General features: G+C 37.0%; 1 protein-coding gene and 1 long non-coding RNA gene across 3 annotated transcripts; one reads left to right on the forward strand and one right to left on the reverse strand.

The window, feature by feature from the left end:
• Nucleotides 1-7,779: 7,779 nt before the first annotated feature.
• LOC114881796 lies at nt 7,780-10,854 on the reverse strand. Of its 2 annotated transcripts, none has more exons than XM_029198664.2 (7): nt 10,754-10,854; nt 10,148-10,390; nt 9,647-10,031; nt 9,195-9,582; nt 8,634-8,756; nt 8,319-8,451; nt 7,780-8,228 (listed from the first exon to the last, which is right to left on the reverse strand). In XM_029198664.2, the coding sequence occupies exons 1-7, from the start codon at nt 10,804-10,806 to the stop codon at nt 8,216-8,218; spliced, it is 1,338 nt and encodes a 445-aa protein (XP_029054497.1). In that variant the 5' UTR covers nt 10,807-10,854; the 3' UTR covers nt 7,780-8,215. The 2 variants fall into 2 exon arrangements, with proteins under 2 accessions (XP_029054497.1, XP_029054496.1); XM_029198663.2 differs by having other exon boundaries at nt 7,780-8,232.
• A 2,972-nt stretch (nt 10,855-13,826) lies between these two features.
• LOC123988207 lies at nt 13,827-14,294 on the forward strand. Its single transcript, XR_006829775.1, has 3 exons — nt 13,827-13,943; nt 14,038-14,095; nt 14,190-14,294. It is a non-coding gene; the product is annotated as an uncharacterized LOC123988207 (long non-coding RNA).
• Nucleotides 14,295-22,280: the final 7,986 nt, after the last annotated feature.

Genomic DNA, 22,280 nt, shown 5'->3' on the forward strand with positions numbered 1-22,280 from the left:
AGCATCTGAGCTCCGCCATTACTCAAGCCTACGAGGCTGCCTGCCCGACCAGAATCAGAAACAGTAGCAAAAGAGTCCCCTGGTGGAACAAGAAATTGGACCAAGCCAGGACGGACACCCGCAAACTACTGAATAAAGCCATGAAAGCCAACTCATAGCTAGCTTGGGACAACTACAAAAAGTCCCAGCAAGCTTACAAAAAGTTAATAAGAACCAGCCTGGAATAAGGACGGCCTGGAAGACCTTCTGCAAAGAAACCGAGGCACTACCTGTAGTTGCCAGGTTAAGGAAGATCCTCACGATAGGCCCCTCACCGTGGTTGGATCGTCTCAGACTTCTTGACGGAAGTCTGACGAACAACCACAAAGAAACACTAAAACACCTTATTCAAACACATTTCCCAGGCTCAGTAGCAGAGGATCGGGAGGGGCGCCGTAGCACAGTGGTCCGGATTGGAAAATCGTGTGTCTTTTTGTTGTAACTTTTAAACCGTATGTGATATTGGCATGCAACTTGAACCAGATAATGTGGAAATTCTAGGCTATGGATAGGTTAAAGAAAAATTGTATCACAATTGTTATTGTTGTTGTTATTGGTACTATTATTATTATTAAATTATTTATTAATTATTTATTAATTCTAATACTTCTGCATCTAATTCCCTAACTTTTTTACGGTATGATTTCATACTTATACTGGATATACAGGGTGTCATGTAACGCATTTTCACGCTCCTAGATGGTGGTAGGGGGGATGATTCTGAACAACTTTTTCCTTTGCGAAAAAGTGGTCCGAAGCTTCCTTTTTGAATTATTAAGCAAAAACACTGACCAATCCGAGCGCGTATAACGCGCGGGCTCAGGGACGGCAGCGTCGGCTACGAAGCAGAGCTTGACGTAGGTCGCGAACGAACGGCTCGGCACCCCGTTAGCATAGCACAATAAAAAAATTAAACTAGTTAAACATTTTTTGTTGTTGTTCAAAACGAATACGGAATCTAATCTCTTGTCGCCTGTCATTATGTAAAAAAGGAAATTTTAAACATTCTAAATAACAAATAAAAATGTTTGAAATGAAATAATGAATACAAATTTTAAAACAATTTCAGTGAAACTTACCTATTCGTTCGTAAATTTAATATTGTGCTATGCTAACGGGGTGCCGAGCCGTTCGTTCGCGACCTACGTTAAGCCCCGCTTCGTAGCCGACGCTGCCGTCCCTGAGCCCGCGCGTTATACGCGCTCGGATTGGTCAGTGTTTTTGCTTAATAATTCAAAAAGGAAGCTTCGGACCACTTTTTCGCAAAGGAAAAAGTTGTTCAGAATTACCCCCCCTACCACCATCTAGGAGCGTGAAAATGCGTTACATGACACCCTGTATATGTATCAGATGTCAAAAGAAGTCGATTGAATGTATCTTCGTTTGTGTATAATCTCCGCGTGTTTTTGTATCTTATGCGTTTAAAATCTTTATGACCCGTTTCCTGTGCTTCCTCTGAAAGTTGCCCTATTGGCATCAATGCATCTTTTATAATTTCCGCCCCGTGTATTAATAATTTATGGACTGAAGTTGGCAATATGAAGAATAAATCTTTATTTGTTTGAAAATCCTCCATTTATATTAAATGAATATCTGAATAGCAAATAAAGAAATGCTACATATATAAAATAATCATGTAATGGATCTTGAAGCGTTTCTATACTTACCAGACAGAAGTTTAATGGATGTAAAACAAAACAGAACTTAAATATAACTTAAACTGTAACTATATACGAACTATATACAGAAAATATAAATAAATACAGAAACAATAAAAAATACAAATTATAATCGCTATGAATGCTTGGACGATTCTGATGCATCTAAATGAACCAAGCTTCGAAAGAGAGTCGAAGAACTCTTATCTAAACCATAGCATAAACATCCTAAGTGTCATAATCTAAACAGTTCTATCGAAGAAGGCGAATATTCAGCTTCTTTCTTCGCGGAGTTCCATCAGTCGATACTATGACGTGTCAAACATTGATGGCTTTAAACAATTATAATTTTAACAGGGGGACGAGGGGGGAAGCGATTCTTGCAGGATTATTTAGAGAAAGGTGTGCTGAAAATATTCCAGTTTGTTGGAAGGCAGAACTCTTTGGCACTTGAAAGATATCCCTTGTCAAAATAAAAAATTTGAAGAATTTGTTGCACTTCATTCAGTATTACTTTTCTAGTACATTCTATACGGTAATTAATATTGTAATGAGTGATTTCTTATCGCAAAAGAACGCTCATTATTGCAAAAAAAGAATGAAACAAAAATATTTAACAAGAACGTCAGCACTTCTAAAAGAAAACATGCAAACTTTTGGGTGAAAAACACTATTCTTAAAAAGTCCGACTTTAAGTCATCATTTCTATTATAAAATTGCATTAAATTTTAGAAATACTTTCATTTTCAAAACTGATGGACATTTAGAAAATTAAATACATTTCATAAATACTGGTATTCGAACATTGATTTTTTGAGAAAATGGCACACGATTTCCCAATCCGGACCACTGTGCGTAGCGATACCGCACGCACCGACCCTGCTCCAGCGGACTGGGAAATAGCTGAGAAGGTGATAAACACGGACAGGGTGAGGTGGGCCATCGGCTCCTTCAAAAGATTCAAGAGCCCAGGCACTGACGGGATCTTCCCAGCACTCCTTCAAAAGGGTGGGGAGGACCTGTACAGGCGCCTGGGCCAGATCTTCAAATCCTGCCCAGCGAAGGGCTATGTACCCAAAGCCTGGAGATACTCCAAGGTAGTGTTCATCCCGAAACCAGTAAAGAACAACTATGACCTTGCCAAGTCGTACAGACCCATCAGCCTTACCTCTTTCTTGCTTAAAACGCTGGAGAGGCTGGTTGATAGATACATTACAGACGAGGTATTGGCTAGCAAACCGCTGCACCCCTCTCAACACGCCTACCAAAACGGCAAATCCACCGAGACGGCACTTCACAACCTAGTAGGTTTTATCGAAGGTGCACTGTCGAACGGTGAATCTGCTCTCTGCATCTTCCTCGACATCGAGGGGGCGTTTGACAACACCCCTCACGATGCTATACAGGAAGCCGCGATGAGATACAATATTAAGGACTCCGTCGTAAGATGGATCCACAATATGCTGACGAACAGAACAGTCATAACAAGCCTGGGAGAGGAGACGGTGAGGGCCGACGTCGCGAGGGGCTGCTCGCAGGGAGGAGTCCTGCCCCCCTTCTGTGGATCCTCGTGGTTGACGAACTCATACGTATACTCACCACAGAAGGCTTTGAGGTTCAGGGTTACGCCGACGACCTTACGATCACTGTCAGAGGCAGACACCCGCTAGATTTAGCGAGGAGGTTACAAAAGGCTATCACACTTGTGGAATCCTGGTGTCGATCACACTCGCTCTCGGTAAATCCGAGCAAAACGGAGTTGGTCCTATTTACAAGAAGAAGACGAAAGCGTCTAAAGTAAAAGTACTTTAAGGCTCCTCATCTTTTTGGGACGCAACTACAACTCACAGATGAGGTAAAATATCTTGGTGTAACACTAGACAAAAAACTCACCTGGAAGAACCATGTGAACAAGCAGACCCAGAAAGCAATTAGCACCTACTGGGCCTGCCGCAGAATGTTTGGCCCCACATGGGGACTCAAACCAAGGATGGTTAGGTGGATATACCAGGCCATCCTTGAACCTACTATAACATACGCCTCGATTGTGTGGTGGACCTCCATGAAGAGGGGAGCACACAGAATGACAATAGAAAGAATATACCGAATAGCGTTGCTGGGGATAACAGGTGCGCTCCCCACCATGCCCACTATGGCAATGGGTGCGCTGCTCGATATCAATCCACCCCATCTAGTAGTGATGGCAACGGCTTGGAGAGCGGCCATCCGCCTGTATCAAGCTGAAGAATGGTACCCGGCGAGCGGTGGGCACACCGAGATCTTATGTGATCGGGGATCGGAGCTAATTCTGACCCACGGTGGAGACCGCTGCAAGACGGAGTACCTCTTCAGACGGAAATATGACTTAATCGTCCCAGAAAAGGAGAAATGGCTGGAAGACCCTAACGGCTTCCTGACTCCGGGGGGACTGGTCTGGTTCACAGACGGCTCCAAGACCGGATCTGGCACCGGAGCCGGGGTAGCGGTGGAGAGCCCACGGGTCGAAATGATCCACAAGCTGGGCCACCACGTTACGGTCTTTCAAGCAGAAGTGTTTGCCATCTGGGCCTGCGCCAAATACAATTTGGAAAGGGCCCACTCAGGAAAATACATCTATATTTGCAGTGACAGCCTGGCCGCGCTAAGAGCCCTCCACAAAGTGGAAGTTGGGTCGAAGCTAGTCAGGGACTGTGCACTGACATTGAGACAGCTATCTCTGAACAACAGAGTTAAGCTGCTATGGGTACCAGGTCATGCTGGTATCCCAGGCAATGATAGGGCTAACGAACTGGCACGACTGGGGGCGATAAGCTCCCAGCCATGCCATGGTGCGTCATTGGCGTCTCAACCTATGCGTTGAAAGACCTAGCAAAGGACTGGTTAAACCAGGAATTCACCAGGCTCTGGCATAACGCTAACGGCATGAGACACACGAGGGCCCCACTTGAGGAACAGTCACAAAAGCTGGGGGACACCTTAACCCACCTGGACAGGGCGCAACTGCGCATGCTTGTGGGCCTAGTGACAGGACACTGATACACGAGGAAACACCTCGCGCGCATGGGATTCATAGAGGAGTCGACATGCCCGAGGTGTGAGGAGGAGGACGAAACACCTCTCCACGTACTTCTAAGATGCAGGGAGCTGGGGGCCCTGAGAGGATCAATCCTGGGGACCTCGGAACCCGCATCATTAAGCATTTCGGCTGACCTGGTGCCGGTGCTTCTAAATTTTGCAACAGAAGGCCAGCTGCCAAGGCACAGCCAGTAAGGAGACTGCCTAGCGGCCCGGGTGCAATGGTCCCCAAGGACTGAGTGCCCGGCTAGCCTCAACAAGCAATAATAATAATAATAATATACTTCCATATATTAAATATTATATAATACACGTTATACATTATTTTACATAAATTTTAAAATTGCAAATGCACTTATAACATACATTTTCTTATTCTAATTCTATCTTTCGTCGGTGTTTTTATATTTTTGTATTGTGGAAATATTTGCCTGTGCGAATATTTCACACCGAAAGTTTTAATGACTGCAATTGTCAAGCAGGTAAAATAGGGTAAGTATCACACCTAACGGTAAGGGTATTCTTATATCTGCTCATTGCAAGTGAGTGAGTCATTGAAGCGATATCTTCATTTATATTTTACATTTCTGAATATTTCAAAAATACGATGAAATAAATCGTAAAAGCATGTAAAACAAATGGAGTTTGTACACCACGCACCCTTCGTTAGAGGTATTTCTTTACACTGACAATACGTCAATTTCGATGGCAATTGCACAGGCAAATATTTCCACAATACAAAAATATAAAAACACCGGCGAAAGATAGAACTAGAATAAGAAAATGTTATAAGTGCATTTGCGATTTTAAAATTTATGTAAAATAATGTATAACCTATACTACATAATATGTGATATATGAAAGTATACTTTCACAACAAAAACTAGTAAAAAAAAAGAAAAAAAAAACAATCCATAAAGTTTGGGTTCGAACCCCAGCCGTCTCGCTAGCAAGATAGCGCTCTAGCACTTCACCCACGGAACCATCTTTACATCAAGAGTTACCTACTTAAGTACTGTGCGCTACTGATAAGTTGCCGAGCACCGACAAATTGATCCGACAGAGGGGCAAGGGGACTGTGCGTTTGCTCCACCTAATCCCCTCCAAGAACCCGTAACTTCAGAAGTCAGCGGTCACATTGCATAGGCGTAAAATTTCCATATTCGCGGAAGATACATTTAACTATATAAACATGCGATTTTTTCGAGATATTAATGGATTTTTTATAATACTCGTTCTTGACAACAGTTGTTATTATGCAAAATTTATCAAAATTACATTATGCAAAGTGTAAAAACTCTTCTGTTTTTTTAATAATGTAAACCCCGAATCTACGTCTACGTCAATGCGTTCGAATCGTCGCTCGCTATCGCTTCATCTCAATGTCTGTCGTCAGCGACATTCGTCACGCGATAGATTTGTGGATGTAAGTTTCTCGGCCAATAAAAATATAATACGTGTGACTGGAGGCCGGTCAACGAATTAACTTACCAACAACGCACAGTATATGACATACCAGATACGTGCGAAACTTTACATTAAAATATCTCAAAAACAAAGGCCCATTCTGAAGAAACCCATTAGGGTTTTGTAACCCTACATGTATACTACAACTTCCACCTAGTGCCATTCCAAAAGCGATTTCTACACCTGTCCCTTCCCCTTGTAAACCCAAGTAAAATCTAATGCCAGCAGTACATACACGCTCGCCGAGGCGACCCGAGACCAGGCGAGCACAAGAATGTACTTGATGGTCTCGCCTCGCCTCGTGCCCTCTCGCCTCGTGCTCGGAGCGCTCGGCCTAGACGCGAGCTTTCAGGACCAGTCAAAGGAAGCGAAGCCGACACGAGGTTACCTCGCGAGAGTGTATACGGTACTCTCGGGAGACCCAGTACACGCTCATTTCCCACTTTGTTGCTTAATTATAGTTATTTTCGTTTATTTATTTAATTCTGTGGTGCGCATGACCTCCTAAAAGCGAACTATATCTATCATTTAATTTAATTTACTCTTTGTCTAGGTCCGCCTAGAGGCAGATATTATTTTTTTACCTGTACCAGGTATATCTCACATGAAAATCAATTACCCAAGCCATATCTATTATTTTCATCATAAAACCACCGCAAATTTAATTTATTAGCTGAAAATTAAAGTTACACATCAGGGTGTTAGCACGTTAATTGCCACAGGACGTATGTAGTGAGACACGCTAAAACCCTCATTATTAACGATGGAGTCAATTAATTTCAGGTGCCAGTCGTTGGTGACCCCCTTTGGCATTCAACGAGTTAATTATTTTGTAAAATACAGGATTGCCTCGAAATAAGCAAACTGCTCGGGAATGACTCGCGAGAGCCGACACGAGGTTTCCTCGCGAAGAGTGTACACGGTGCTCTCGGATCTCGGGTCTCGGGACATCACGCCTCGGGAGATCTCGCGTTCGAATCGCCTCGGCGAGCGTGCACTGCCGGCATAATGTAATGTAATGTAAATGTGCTTCTTTACGCGGCAAATTCAAATGGCCTGTTCTTCGTAAAACAAATGAAACATACTACTTTTCGTAACTCATGTCAAATATATGTTCTATTTAACCTTATAAATAAACAATAATTTATAATAAAAATATCCCTAAAAAATTGAAAATTTATTGTATCTTACCGTTAGCATCTCTAACATAATTTCACATAATTAAAACAATCAAAATATTTCTTAACTATATAATAAATATTTAAAGCATATCCAAAGATAAAACAATACAAGATCAAATGATAATAACAATCAATAATTATTTATATTCTCATATTTGAAATATTTGTAACAATATTTAGTTTTCAAATATTTCAAACTTATATAATAACACTAAATTTAATCTTCACTAAACTTCATTCAAATTTTTAGTAAATACACAAAATTTACTTCGATCATATATAATCTTTATAATACAATACTAATCAGGTAATCTTTGGAACACAAATGGTGGGTTATTAAATCAGTATATATACAACAATAAAATATAAATGCAACTTTATAATGTTTCCAAAATATGTAAATTATTTATGATAAAATTAGTAATTCAACATCATTTGACCAGTCATTAAATAAACTCTATAGGCAGGTTGTAAACATTATACACAAATCATAATCAAGATCAAATGTTCAAATTTTAAATAGCGGCATGAATTTCAATTGACTATATATAAAACTTTAACTACCCTCATTTATCACAGTCCACGCATGACTCATTTTATCTCTTAGTATTTTGAAATCCTAAACGCCAACAACATTTGAGCAATCCTTTGGGTTTTTTTTTAAATACAAAACACCCATCTAACCTATAAACACCACATGACTAGAACATCATAGAGCGCAAAGACAAAACCTGATGTAATGATTAAAAAGCGAAGACATTGTTTAATCTAGCTTGCGTTGTTCACACAACTCTTCTAAACCTCCAGTCTTTCTGCGTAAAAATTATAACTTTTTATTTGTCATCTCTAGCCATGTAATAAAAGTACTGGACTTATAATATTAACAAAATATACTTACAATGATGGAAGATAAGGAGTACCCGTATGATCTAATCGATGTTTATCTTCGTTTTTCCAGCTTGATACAGGAATATGTGGTGGTGGCAAGAAACTTCGCAGTGATTGTGCAAGTTGTATTGTATCCACCAATGCTGCAATAGAACAAATAATCTGTTTTATCCATTTTATTAATAAAGAAAAATTTTACTGAAATTACCAAAGTAATTGATAGATTACGTACATCAATATGTTATTTATACACTACATAATAACAAATATTTGTAAAATGTAATATAAATATAAGATTAAGTAAATAGCCTATGTATTTTATTACTTTTTTGCAAAGCCTCCGATTGTTTTCCATAAGGTTTGCACATTGCGGGACGCACGCAAGCTTTCATTCTTGCTATATTTTTCATTACTTCTTCAAATGCCCTTACTATCTTTTCTTGCCCGCCTACAAAATAAAAGTTAACATTTGTTAATATTTGATTTTTTTTTTAAATAATAATAATCAAAAATAAGTCTTTAACTTTGTTATACTGAATAGTTATAATAAAAAATTTAGAAATGAAAAAACTACTCTGTTTTTAAATTTAAATATGTAAAAATCCTTAGTAAAATTAATTAGAAATTGGAAGAAAGTTATACAAATTTATTCAACATATTTGTTCATTAAATATTATTTAAAAATATATATTTTTGTTTATAAAGTATAAGTAACTTTGAAATTCAAAGATTATGATTTTAAAATTAAATTTTAATCCATAAACTTGTTTTTGCAAACATACTTCTGTACGATAAAAATGTTTTAAATTTCCTTAGATATATGGGTTTTTAAATGATTCAACTTAATATTTAATTTTATAACTTAGGGATTATATAACCTATGAACCTTCTGAATTTGAAAATGATCGAGATCCTTTTTCATTCTCTAATGGCCAAGCTCCATTATGTAAAGCTAACAAATCTTTATTTGCATTTCCTATTCCTTGTATATTTCCTAAGCCAAGTCCAGTGAGATTGTCCAAATTATCTAAATTTGTTCTTAAAAAATCTGTTAATTTGTGATCAGATATTGGAATAGTAGATACTAAGGATTCATAATGTTGCTTCCCAGTAGTTACTTTCTTTTCTTGAGATACAGATCGATGTGGAATATTTAATGATGGACGGCTTGGAGGTCGCTGAAGATTCATTTGGTTCCCAGCACTTCTCATTTCTGCTAAATCTATTGCAGAACCTCCTCCCATGTGAGTATTTGGGTTAGTGTTGCTTAAAGTCTATAATACGCATTAAAATATATTAGAAGTATGTATAAACTAACAAGAAGTCACTTATACTTACTGCTTGAAAATCAGTATTATGAGGAAATCTACTACGTAATAGAGAAGCCGTTGTTTCATTATCCTGAATATAAGTTGGAGCCATATGTCCCATTTTTTGTGTTAATTCAAGTTGATTTTTATAATAACGGCATGCAGCATTTGGACAGTTTTGTACCACTTCTATAATAAATTCTTTTTCCATACCAAAACATTCTCGTCCTATAGTATATGATTCCATGACAGCTCTAACTGTGCCTTCTAATCCTAAATGTAAACCATGTGGACCATTTGTATGCTTTAATATCACAGCATTTGCAAAATGTTCATAGGGCAATATTATTTTTCCATTTTCTCTAAGAACTAGTCGTCCTTGAGAGTCCAAAGCTATTCTTGTTGCCATCATCCTATTTGTATATTATAACATGTAATAAAATAAATAAAATATTAACACCTTTATTTTGTTATCATATTTTTAAGAAAAGAATGTTTTGCATATAAATTATAAATTATGCACACGTACTGCAAATAAGCAGCACTTGGAATCATAGATGCATCCTTGAATTCTGAAAAACATTGGAGCAGTTCGATGCTTGGATTCCAACCTTTGTTTTGGAGATAAGCTTGCAATAAAGTGTACATTTTTTCAGTAACATAACCAACACTACTTGGTGCGCCAGGATAACCAGCTCCTCCACCTGGTGGTCCCATTTCAGACTGCATACCTTTGGCAACAATATTTTTCATGGTTTCTGCCAGGTCCATTCTATACACAAAACAATCGATTTTAAACTATCATGTAAAAAACGATTTGTAATTTCTACAGTCTAGAAAATTAAAAAATCGTAAATCACAAGTAATAAAATAGATTATACGTTTAATTCTTTCATTATCAATCACTATATTAAATTATTTTTTATAGACGTAAAACGACATTGAAGAACAATATTAGAAATGATATTTTTAATCATTAAAATAATGTAAAATATATTCAAGAAATTTTGACTAATTAATTTGTATAAAACTAATGTTTAAAAAATTAGCACATATAACAACTGTAAAAAAGATCAGGAAAATATATGCAAACTTCCAAAGTAGTAAATTTATAATTTTGAAATTTTAGGTGTACCTGAATCTTAAGATCATCGTTATTTTTGGGATGAAGATGTTTAAAGAAACCATTAAAAAACACTAATGCGAGCCACCGCCCCCCTTTAAAAACTGAGGGAATAAACATTTTTAATACTCACCCTGGACCGAGTACACGAATTTCAATCACTTGAGGTATAATGAGGCACAATAGAATTCGTTTATCGCTTTAATTACCGTTACTTGACATACTCTCATTAATGATTCTTCTCACATTTCCAAATAATATAAATCACGATAATTATTTCCGCAAGAAATATTTACGCGATTTGCCACCAGAGGCGCATTGTCTTTACAATTTTTGGGATAACCACAACCACACACGTATAGATAACATTCCAGTGCTTATGCGACGCCACTTTGCGCATTTATCAATATTATTTTTTGTGATTCATTTTTTATAGTCTTCGAATGTTTCACACTATAAATCAATCATAGTAAAGTTTTGGTTTGGCGCAATTTTCATTTTATACAAATACATAGTTAAATTTAAACCATCCTATATACTGTATTTGATCATTATTAGCACAGCCGACTCTAGTACTAGCCATGCTGAACAACATGGCAACACCGCTCACGTGATAATCGGGAGTCCTATTTTCAATAACAGAGTTCTGTGCTCGGAATTGTAATTAACGTCTTTTTTAATTAAAAGCTGTAGTAATATACACTATTTTGTATTAATTATGTATAAACAATACATAAACATTGCAACTATGGTAAGTAGAAGTGATGTGGTATTATATAATTCTTATATATATGATATATTTTGTATACTCTTGAAGTAGTTTAGTATTGTAAAGCATGATATTTGAAATATTTACAGTGGTTTCAAGAAAATTTAGGTATGAAGCAAAATGAAACCATTTTAGGATCAAATTGAAACATTTAAGAATTGATAAACGTGTATATAAGTTAATAAAAACTTGAAACTAGCGAAATTATTGGAACGAAGCCAAAGAGGTTATGCGAACATGTGGAAAAAAGGTTAGTATAGTTCGCTATTGAAAGGCAGAGTTGCGTAGTTAATGACAAAACCTTATTAGAGGACAGTATTAAAATTGTAAATTTCCTCACCACCCAAGGGGTATTACTGCGACGTTACCTTTAATTTCACATTGATGTGATATTAGATAAATGTTTAGGTAAACTTTACTTTACCGGACCCAAATGTTTTGTACAACCTTTAATTATAGCTCAAGATAGAACCCACACGCAAAAACTCGAAACTAACTGGCGACCGGCAAATGATTGGATGCGTGGAAGGAGTCGCTTCCACAACGAAGGCTTTCCTGATCGCCTATGGGAATTATTGTGGCGTAGATTTTATAAAATTAACCAAATATATCTTATGAATTCCTTGATCGCAGCAATCAAGCAGCAGTACGTTTTTTAAATAAGGTAAGCGGAAGTTACAGTCATTTTAACGAACCAATCAAAGAATGCGTAGAAACAATATGGCGTCATACTAACCTGTCAAACATCGCTAAATACGTACATTTTTAAACAATTGTATTTTTTAAACCATTGGTTTCCTGGACGTTTAACTTGCATTTTCGAATGTTTCAGGTCAAAAAATAATTTTTAACAAAAAATACAATCGACTTCAAAATGCACTAAAAAGTATGAAATAATTTCTATTTCATTTATAGCAATATCCCATGTCGAGGCCGAACTTCGAATTCCGCGTTGGTAAAACAGTCAACGTTTCATCGAAAATTAGGTTGAACAGAAACTGATTTCAGCGCCACCTCAGTTATCGCATCCAACTAACGGCACTATGCTACGTCACTTTTCGCATACACGTAAATAACACGGATGCTACGATAACTATATTATGTACGTAACAGATAAAATATAAAATACGATACTGTACACATGACCTATGAAATATATGAATGACCTAACTTCTTCAGGCAAATGTTATACAGGGTGTCCCAGAACTGGGGTAGGAGCCGAAGAGGGATGATTGGTGAGGTCATTCTGAACAACTTTTTCCTTTGCCAAAATGTTGGTAAAGGCTTCGTTTTCGAGTTATTAACGAAAAACACTGGCCAATCAGAGCGCGCCGTTAGTGCGGGCCGAATCACGAGAGTGTTGGGTATGCTCCGCGCGGTCGTGATCAAGTGCATCGGCACTACGTCGGTATAATAGGATTCGCTGGGCAAAAGTTGTATCGAATAATGAATTAAAAAAAGAAAGAAATAATAGTATCGAATTATTGATTGCTCATGAACAACGAATCCTATTACACCGACGTGGTGCCGACGCACTTGATCACGACCACGGTTTGAACGCAGAGCATACCCAACACTCTCGTGGTTCGGCCCGCGCTAAGGGCGCACTCTGATTGGCCACTGTTTTTCGTTAATAACTCGAAAACGAAGCCTTAAACAACATTTTGGCAAAGGAAAAAGTTGTTTAGAATGATCTCAGCAATCATCCCTCTTCGGCTCCTACCCCAGTTCTGGGACACCCTGTATATACTTTTCTTGTAATATAACATAACCAAGGGAAGAATATTCCTACAAATCGAATGTCTAAAGTTATTTTTTTTATATGTCCCGATATTGTACCCCGAATTCCTACAAAATAATATGTCCCGAGAAAGAGTGTGAAGAGTGTGAGAGTGATTGATGTGAGATAATGAGAGGGAGAAAGAGAACTAGAGCGATTGTGGGTAGACGTGAAAAGGCGAATAATAAAGATTATAGTTTCATTTTATTATATTTCTTTATTTTATTCTATTAAATTTTATTATATATATTTCAGATTGTTTGCCATTTTTTTCTGTTTAGAAAGAAGGTCGGAGACCGTAAAGGCTACATTCATAACTGTATATACGAGACTTCAAGAAATGTGTATGTACTGAAATTCAATTAGAAGTGAATATTATTGATGTAATGGGTTAGAATTCGACTGTCGTAAAGCGGCCGGCAACGTTTTTTTTAAATGATAATAAAGAAGTATAAAAAGAAGTTGTAAGAAATGAACAAAAGCCGTTAAAAATAAGTATTATATGTGTATCTTATTTATTATTACGGCGGCCGGATAACATATACTCAGATAGCACAGAAACATCGTTAAAACATCTTAAAGATATCTGTTCAAGATATTGAGGATATCTTATGAATATCTGAAAGGTCCTGCGAATGCCTGAAATACGTCCTGTAAATATCCTATGTTAGAAAACAGGTTGCCTTAAAGATGTCGTGCAAACGTCACAGAAACGTCCTTAAAACATCTTAAAGATATCTGTTTCAGATATTGAGGATATCTTACGAATATCCGAAAGGTCCTGCGAATGCCTGAAATACGTCCTGTAAGTATCCTATGTTAGAAAACGGGATGTCTTTAAGATGTCGTACAAACGTCACAGAGATGTCGTTAAAACATCTTAAAGATATCTGTTCCAGATATTGAGGATATCTTACGAACATCTGAAAAGTCCTACGAATGCCTGAAATACGTCCTGTAAATATCCTATGTTAGAAAACGGGATGTCTTAAAGATGCCCTACCGATATCTTACAGACGTTTTAAAGTTGTCTTATGAATACCCTAAAGATATCTTACATATATCCTACAGATGTCTTATAAATGCTGTTTAATTAAAATACAATCGTTTTTAGTATAATAATATTTTATTCAAAAGATACAAAGTATTCATTCAAAATTGTTTCGCAATTACATTTTTTCTATCGAAAGCTCTTCTTAACCAATTTTGGATTAACACCTCCGTTGTCCTTTCATTATCGGCAAGGTTTGCCGTTTCAGCAGCAGCTAAAATAAGAATTTGTACATGTTCAATTATACAGAAATCAACATTAGAAACATTATAAACAGAAACGGAATCTAAATTACTATAAGAATCAATATTCTATGAAAGATTTTCAGAAAATAATAAAAATATATTAAAAAATAATAACAACGAAATAATAATCACTTTATTTACTTACGCTCTTTTTGAATAATCAAAATCCAACAAACAGCAAATAGCTAATACTGCACGACACACAAAGCGAAATACAAACATCAACGACTCGCAGGAAACTGACCTGACTTGTACTGACCGTCTTCTTTATAACACCCCGACTTGGAGGACCTTTCCTTAAGAAGGGGAAACGTGCTGACAGAACGCATATGACCTGCCTCAAAACATTGTCCAAAAGGGTCTAGCCGGATAAGCATAGCGAATCCTGCTTTTCTCTATCTTAAGAGGCCAAGGCAATTGGTTAAATATTGTATATTTCTTCAGCTACACTCCCAAATGATTGAAAATTGTATTAGGAATCGTAATGGTATTAAGAAAAAAACGCGTTTACACATTTCAATATTATCCTTCTTATGAAACTATGTTACATTCATATAAAAATTCTTCAGGGCTACCTGAACAACACGTACTGACCAGTCACAGTTATAAATACATTTAGCATTCGTTCCATTTAACAATGCGTTCGAATAATTAATACGTTCGTTTCGTACGTTATAAAGACATGAATTTCAGTGCCTTAAAGACATGAATTTCAGATGTCTTTACAACGTTCGTTTCGTACCCTGTAAAGATGCCTTAAAGACATGAATTTCAGATGTCTTAACGACGTTCGGGACAAAATATCGTAGGGATGTCCAGGTAAGGTCGTAAGACGTTCAGACCTAAAATGGTCGTAAAATGGTCGTAAAATGGATGTCTTTAAGACATCGTGTGCTATCTGGGTATACCCTAACCATTCACTTGTAATTGAGTTTGAATAGACATTTCTTGGAGTCTGGTATATGCAGTTGTGAACGAAACCTTTACTCTCGCTCGACCCTCGTTTCTAAACAGAAAAAAATGGCAAACAATCTGACGCATATGTATACTGTCCCAGATCAACAACTATAAGCAGAATTCAATGCATCTATATCGGCAGCTTTTTGCGAATATCTCTGAAACTAAGCGAGAACGCTGCTTATATGTATAATAATTTTTATAACATATCCAAAAATCATAGAAATCGGGAAGGACGTATTTGTTCTGTAGTTTCACCAAAAAAAAGAATAATAATAGCAACAAAAAATAATCATATATCTTCTGATTATATCTTCTGATTAAAATAAGACCAAACACCATATAATTTGCATTATTTTTACTTATTTAGATATAAATAAGTAAATAAATAATTATAATTCAAATTATGTCATGTTTGATCTTGTTTTTATCAGAAAAATCTCACAAATACGTTAGTAACATTTTCATAAAAAAAATTCAAAAATAAAAAGGTTTTAATCTTAAATTTTGATTGCATTAGTATTGTCTCACACGTACATGGGTATTTAAACTTGCTTTTTCCCTGTACGCTGCGTCGATTCTCGGCTGTCACCACATCAAAGACGAGCCGAACTCGCTCGAGAAACTGTGGTTTCCCCGGCGACACGCAAAAATTGATCTGATTCATCGTACATGATACATGTAGCTATCGTAGCAACACGATAAGATTAGTCCTGGACCCTGGATACTGAATCCTCCGTGATTCAGCTCGTCTAACAACAAACCGTTGACGATGAGCTTCGGACTCCTGAATCACGCCTCTGACGAAGAATGACCCCTGGACCCAGCACGAAAGGACTTTCTACCCCCGAACCAGCGACTCCGTATATAAGGACCATAACACCCATTGTAAAGAGTTAGTCCAGTAAAAGATTTCAAAAGTGCAGCATCGACCTAGTGTTGTTTATATTTCCTGTCCACCGATCCTTTGAGCGTGACATTTTTGGCGATCCTGCCAGGATACCAGCAATCAGTATCAGAAGAAATTCCATTGGACATCATCTACGGAAGATTAATCCAAGGAAGGACTACGAGTGCCACTTCTGAGACGCAAAGCGGTATCAACGAACCAAGGCAAGTACGGCTTTCAATACGTATCGGAACCCTAAACCCGTCATTAGTTCTGACGAGGACCCTATCCCTGTGCGCAAGAGGACTATTGCAGAACAAAGTCAAATGGCGCATTTAGATCAATCTGTAAATGAAATTAGAAATGCTGTCAGTGCAATGACCAAGGCATTAGCTGACCACATGAAACTGTTCGAGCAAGAAAACAGGAATCGACGACAGGAAATAATTGATTTAGCTAAGGCTTTAAACGCGAGTGTAATAACAGAAGGAAGCGAATCGTCTAGACAGAGGGCACCAAGAGACCAGAGACAGGCTGCAACCCATCGGGATGATTCAGCAGATATTTCCAGCGAAGAAGAGGAACAACAGGGCGGTGGAAACAGTCAAATTAGAGGATCAAGCTGAACGTGCAATTAGATATCTAAGGATAGACAGCTACGAAGATCTTTTCGAAGCATTGCGCACGTACGTAACTTCGCCGAATACTGTAAATAGTAGCAGAACGCGCTTACAAAACACGAGGCAGGGACAAACGGAGTCAGTCATAAATTTCAATATTCGATTCAGACAAGTCCTGAATGAATTAAAATACGCCATCCAGTATAAATACCCACGACCGAGTGTTAGAAAGATTGCGATCGAAGAAGAAGAAGACGCCGCGGTATCCACGTACACGATGAATTTACGGAAAGAAATAGGAATAATGATAGTACCAGCACAACCAAAAACCTTATTAGAACAGGCTCAGAGTTTAGCGATAGAAATGGAAAATTGGTTACGTGACTCAAGGCGACCCGCGCAAACAACAACACATCTACCGCCTCGAGCAAACAACCCTCCACCAGTCCGACGGTACAACGTGGAACAAAGACCTATGCAGTCATCAACCCAGCCTAGCGATAAGTTTTCAAAACCGCTATTAATTAAACAAAGCCCACTTCCACCAGCTAAATGTTTCAAGTGCGGACAAATCGGACACATAGCACCTAATTGTGTAAATTTTCGATCAACCCAACAAGGAAAATTACCACCAAGGGTGAACTACATGATGCCAGAAGAGGAGAACGAGACAGAGGAACAGCAAGAATCCACAATATACCAGGAAGACTTCAATACGTACGAGCTACATTCGGAGGAATCAGAAACGGACCCGCGCGACTTCTCTTAGATACTGGTGCAAGTGTAAACCTAATTAAACATGGTAAAGTGGACACAAACCTTCCACGGAACCGTAACACTCAGACAATAGTAATGGGAAATGATAAGCATGTATCAAATGAAACTGTTACCTTTAACGCCTTAGACAAAAATCATACATTTCATATTGTTCCGGACTCCTTTCCTTTACCCGAAGATGGCATACTAGGCCTAACGTTTCTTCAAAAGTATGACTATACAATTCATAACACCCACTTATTTTTAGGTAAGCACAAAGTCAACTTATACACCGAACTAGACCTCGAACCGGGTGAGAGTACGATCAAGGAAACATACGTGGATCAGAAACTAACACAGGTTTGCTTCATCAATACAGGTAGAGACAAAATTTCTACTAGTCAGATTGAAATTGATACCGACGAAAAGAAATTAATTAGAATCAACACACTTTTATCAAAACTGCGTATCTCCCATATTGAGCCAAATTATAAATCAGTGATAGAAAAGATCATTATTAATTATGTAGATGCGTTTGCATTAGAGACAGATCCTCTTCCTTGTACAGACCTAACTTCCCATGAAATTGAATTAAAATCTCAAAAACCTATTAATATCAAATCCTATAGACCTCCAGAATGTCACCGACAAGAAATAGAAAGACAAATAGACGAAATGCTAGATAAAGGAATTATTGAACCCTCAGACTCACCATATAATGCACCTGTTTGGGTAGTTCCCAAGAAGAGTGACGCATCAGGAAAAAAGAAATGGAGAATAGTTATAGATTTTAGAAAACTTAATGAAGTCACCGACCAGGACGCATATCCTTTACCCGATATAGAAACAATCTTATCACAGTTAGGAAGTGCAAAATTTTTCTCCGCATTAGATTTATCCTCAGGATTTCATCAAATTCCTATGCATCCCAATTCAAAAAAATTCACTGCATTCTCAACTCCCGAAGGACATTTCCACTACAACCGAATGCCATTTGGACTCAAAAACGCCCCTGCAACGTTCCAACGTATGATGGACAAAGCTTTGAGAGGACTAATAGGGAAATACTGCTTCGTTTATTTAGATGACATAATTATCTTTGGACAAACTATTCAAGAACACAACAGAAACCTAGCCATAGTATTACAAAGACTTTCAGAATTGGGGCTCAAACTCCAACCTGATAAATGTGAGTTCTTGAAACCCGAGTTAGAATATTTAGGACATGTAATTTCAAAAGACGGTATAAAACCAAATCCGGACAAGATTAATGCAGTAAAAGAGTTTAGACAACCTAGAAACCCGACAGAAGTAAAATCATTCCTTGGATTAGCAGGTTACTATAGAAAATTTATCAGAAATTTTGCAAAAATAGCTAAACCACTGACCGAACTGACAAAAAAGGACATACCGTTTCATTGGACAGACGGACAACAGATAGCTTTTGACGAACTAAAGACAAAGTTATGCGAAGAACCCTTATTGAGATACCCAGACTTTACTAAGGAATTTACATTAACTACGGACGCATCTAACGAAGGATTAGGGGCGATACTATCGCAAGACGGACACCCATGCTGTTACATTTCTCGAACGTTAAACCCAGCAGAAACACACTACACTACGACAGAAAAAGAACTTCTTGCAATAGTTTGGGCAATCCAGAGACTTAGGCAATATTTACTAGGTAGAAAATTTAAAATTAGAACAGACCACCAAGCCTTAAAATGGCTTCAAAACGTCAAAGACCCATCATCGCGATTGATTCGATGGAGACTTAGGTTAGAAGAATATGATTATGAAATAGAGTACCACAAAGGCAAAGACAACTTAACAGCTGACGCACTCTCCAGAATTCATAAGACAACAACCGACAAACCATTAAGAGATATGACGGCAGACGAATTATACAATCTAGCACAAAACATTATAGAAACACCTCAACCTAATCCACCTGAAGTAGCCCAACCAGACCCACCAGATTCCGAGCTAGAATCCCCGCCTATCCCAATACTAAATTACGATGATTATTTATTATTCCTATGTGACTTTAAAATCCCTCCAAACTATAAAGAGGAACCAAACCGCGAAACAAATAAGCAATTAAATAAAACGGAACTAAACTTTAGTAGCGAACGGGAATTGTTGGAGCAAGTAGAAAAACTAGCCACAGAAAACGTACACTTAGGCATCAATACTCACACATTCTCAGAAAACGAAATTTTAAAAATAGAATCCATGATACAATTTATAGCTAACAAAAACCCTGATAAAACCTACACCTTCTCCAAAATCCCAATAATTGAAATCACTCCTGAAACAAAAGATCAAATCCTAAAAGAAAATCATAATGCAAATTCATCTCAACACTTTGGAGAAAATAGAACCACCGAAAGGATAAAAGAAAAATATTATTGGCCCAATATAGGGAAGGACGTTCATGAATTTATTTCAAATTGCGAAATATGTCAAAGAGAAAAACTAACCAGAATCAGACATAGAGAGTCGGCAGTAATACCAGATACTCCAACCGAACCAAACGATAAAATATCAATGGATATTTTTGGTCCTCTGCCAGTGACGACCAAAGGTAACCAATTTATTCTATCAATTCAGGATGTTCTTACAAAATATTTAGTTTTGATTCCACTCAAGGACCAACGAGCAGGTTCAATTATTAACGGCTTACTGGAACATTATATTTATATATTTTCTTCGCCAAAACATATCTTGACAGACCAAGGTACAAATTTTGTCTCTGAGCTTATGCAAAAGTTTGAAGAAGCATTCAAGATAAAACATATTAAAACTACTAGTTTTCACCCGCAAAGTAATGGTGCGCTTGAACGTACTCATGCCACTGTTAAAGATTTGATTAGAACGTGTACCACTGATAAACAAAACGAATGGGATGAAGTAATAAATCTAATTTGCTTAGGGTATAATACGTCCGTTCACGAAGGGACAGGTCATACTCCTTTCGAGTTAACCTTTGGACACAAGGCAAATATGCCTAGTGCTATCTCCGCTACGAGTACGCTCAGCAGAGAGGAATTATTTAAGCTATGGAAAAAGAGACATGAGAGTTATTTAGAATCGGCTAAAAAGATAATAAGTAGAAATAAAGCAAGATATAAAAGAGATCAAGATAGGAAGATACGTCTCCAATGTCTTTTCAACGAAGGTGATAGAGTCCTAATTCATAATGATCACAAAAGAAATAAGTTAGATTCTGAATGGATAGGCCCAGCTATTATAACTAAGGTTATAAACCCCTATTACATCTGTAAATTTCCCAATCAGGACAAGGAATATAAAGTCCACGGAAACAGATTAAAATTATACAAATCAAAATAATTTTGTTTCAGAATGTTCATCCGGCTATTGGTACAACTAATCTTAGTTTATAAGGCTATAAGTATAAGTATAACTTCTCTAAATAATACTAGTATATTCATAGAAGAATTGCAAAGCGTATATATGTACCATAGCGAAATAAAATTAATCGTAGGCATAGATGTAGAACCATATGTAGAAATAGGAAAAGAAACACGGAACCACGTTAACGAACTCAATGAACTCTGCGAGAAAAATGAGTGCGATCAAAAATTAGAGTTAAGAAGCCTTGCGAGTAGATTACAACAATTAGAAAACAAGATAATTCATTTGAAGACGCTATTGCACATGAGAACAAAACGAGGGTTACTAAATTTTGTAGGAAGCATTTCTAAAACACTGTTTGGAACTCTAGACGAAGATGATTTATCATTAGTAAATGGGAATATCGATAAACTTTTCAGTCAACAAAATCAAATCACACACATTGTACAGAATCAAACTCAAATCATAAAAACTCTATTAGATTATACTCTACAACATACAAAACAAGAGGTATTCACTAAATTAACTCATTCGAGTCAAATTCTCACGCAAATAATAACACTAGACACGTTCATTCTTAGCTGTACAGAACAAATAGACACACTTAATACCGCATTGTTATTAGGAAAACAAGAACACTTAACAAATGAAATATTTTTGCAAGGTTACATTAGTTTAGTAAAAGAAAATTACTTACATTCAGCAATAGAACCGAAAGAAGAAAATGTCCAAACCTTAATCAGTATTAGTGAAGTTGCAATATTCACTCAGAATGCAAAAATATTTTATCACATTAAAATACCATTGTTGGAAGAAACAGAATGGAAAATAAAGAAGTACTATCCAATACCCAAGAAAATAGGCAATGTATTCACAACTATAATATTAGATAATAACATATTGTTACAAACACTATACGAATACATACCTGTAGACTCAGAATACATACACACCAAATGTAAATTAAACGCACTTATACCTATTTGTAAGCGAACACGACCAAACATAGCATTCTTACACAGCAACACTTGTGAAAGCGAGATACTTAAAACATTCCATAAACAAAACCGATGTCCAACCGCAATATTCAA

Source organism: Osmia bicornis, chromosome 10, assembly GCF_907164935.1.
Source record: "Osmia bicornis bicornis chromosome 10, iOsmBic2.1, whole genome shotgun sequence".
Taxonomy (NCBI): domain Eukaryota; kingdom Metazoa; phylum Arthropoda; class Insecta; order Hymenoptera; family Megachilidae; genus Osmia; species Osmia bicornis.

Excerpts from the sequence above, each read along its gene's own strand:
- LOC114881796 (XM_029198663.2), bottom strand. The coding sequence starts at position 10,806 with ATGGTTTCTTTAAACATCTTCATCCCAAAAATAACGATGATCTTAAGA. Across the intron at positions 10,032-10,147 it reads CCAAGTGCTGCTTATTTGCA|GATGATGGCAACAAGAATAG; the intron begins GTACGTGTGCAT and ends ATATACAAATAG. Across the intron at positions 8,757-9,194 it reads ATCATTTTCAAATTCAGAAG|GCGGGCAAGAAAAGATAGTA; the intron begins GTTCATAGGTTA and ends TTTATTTTGTAG.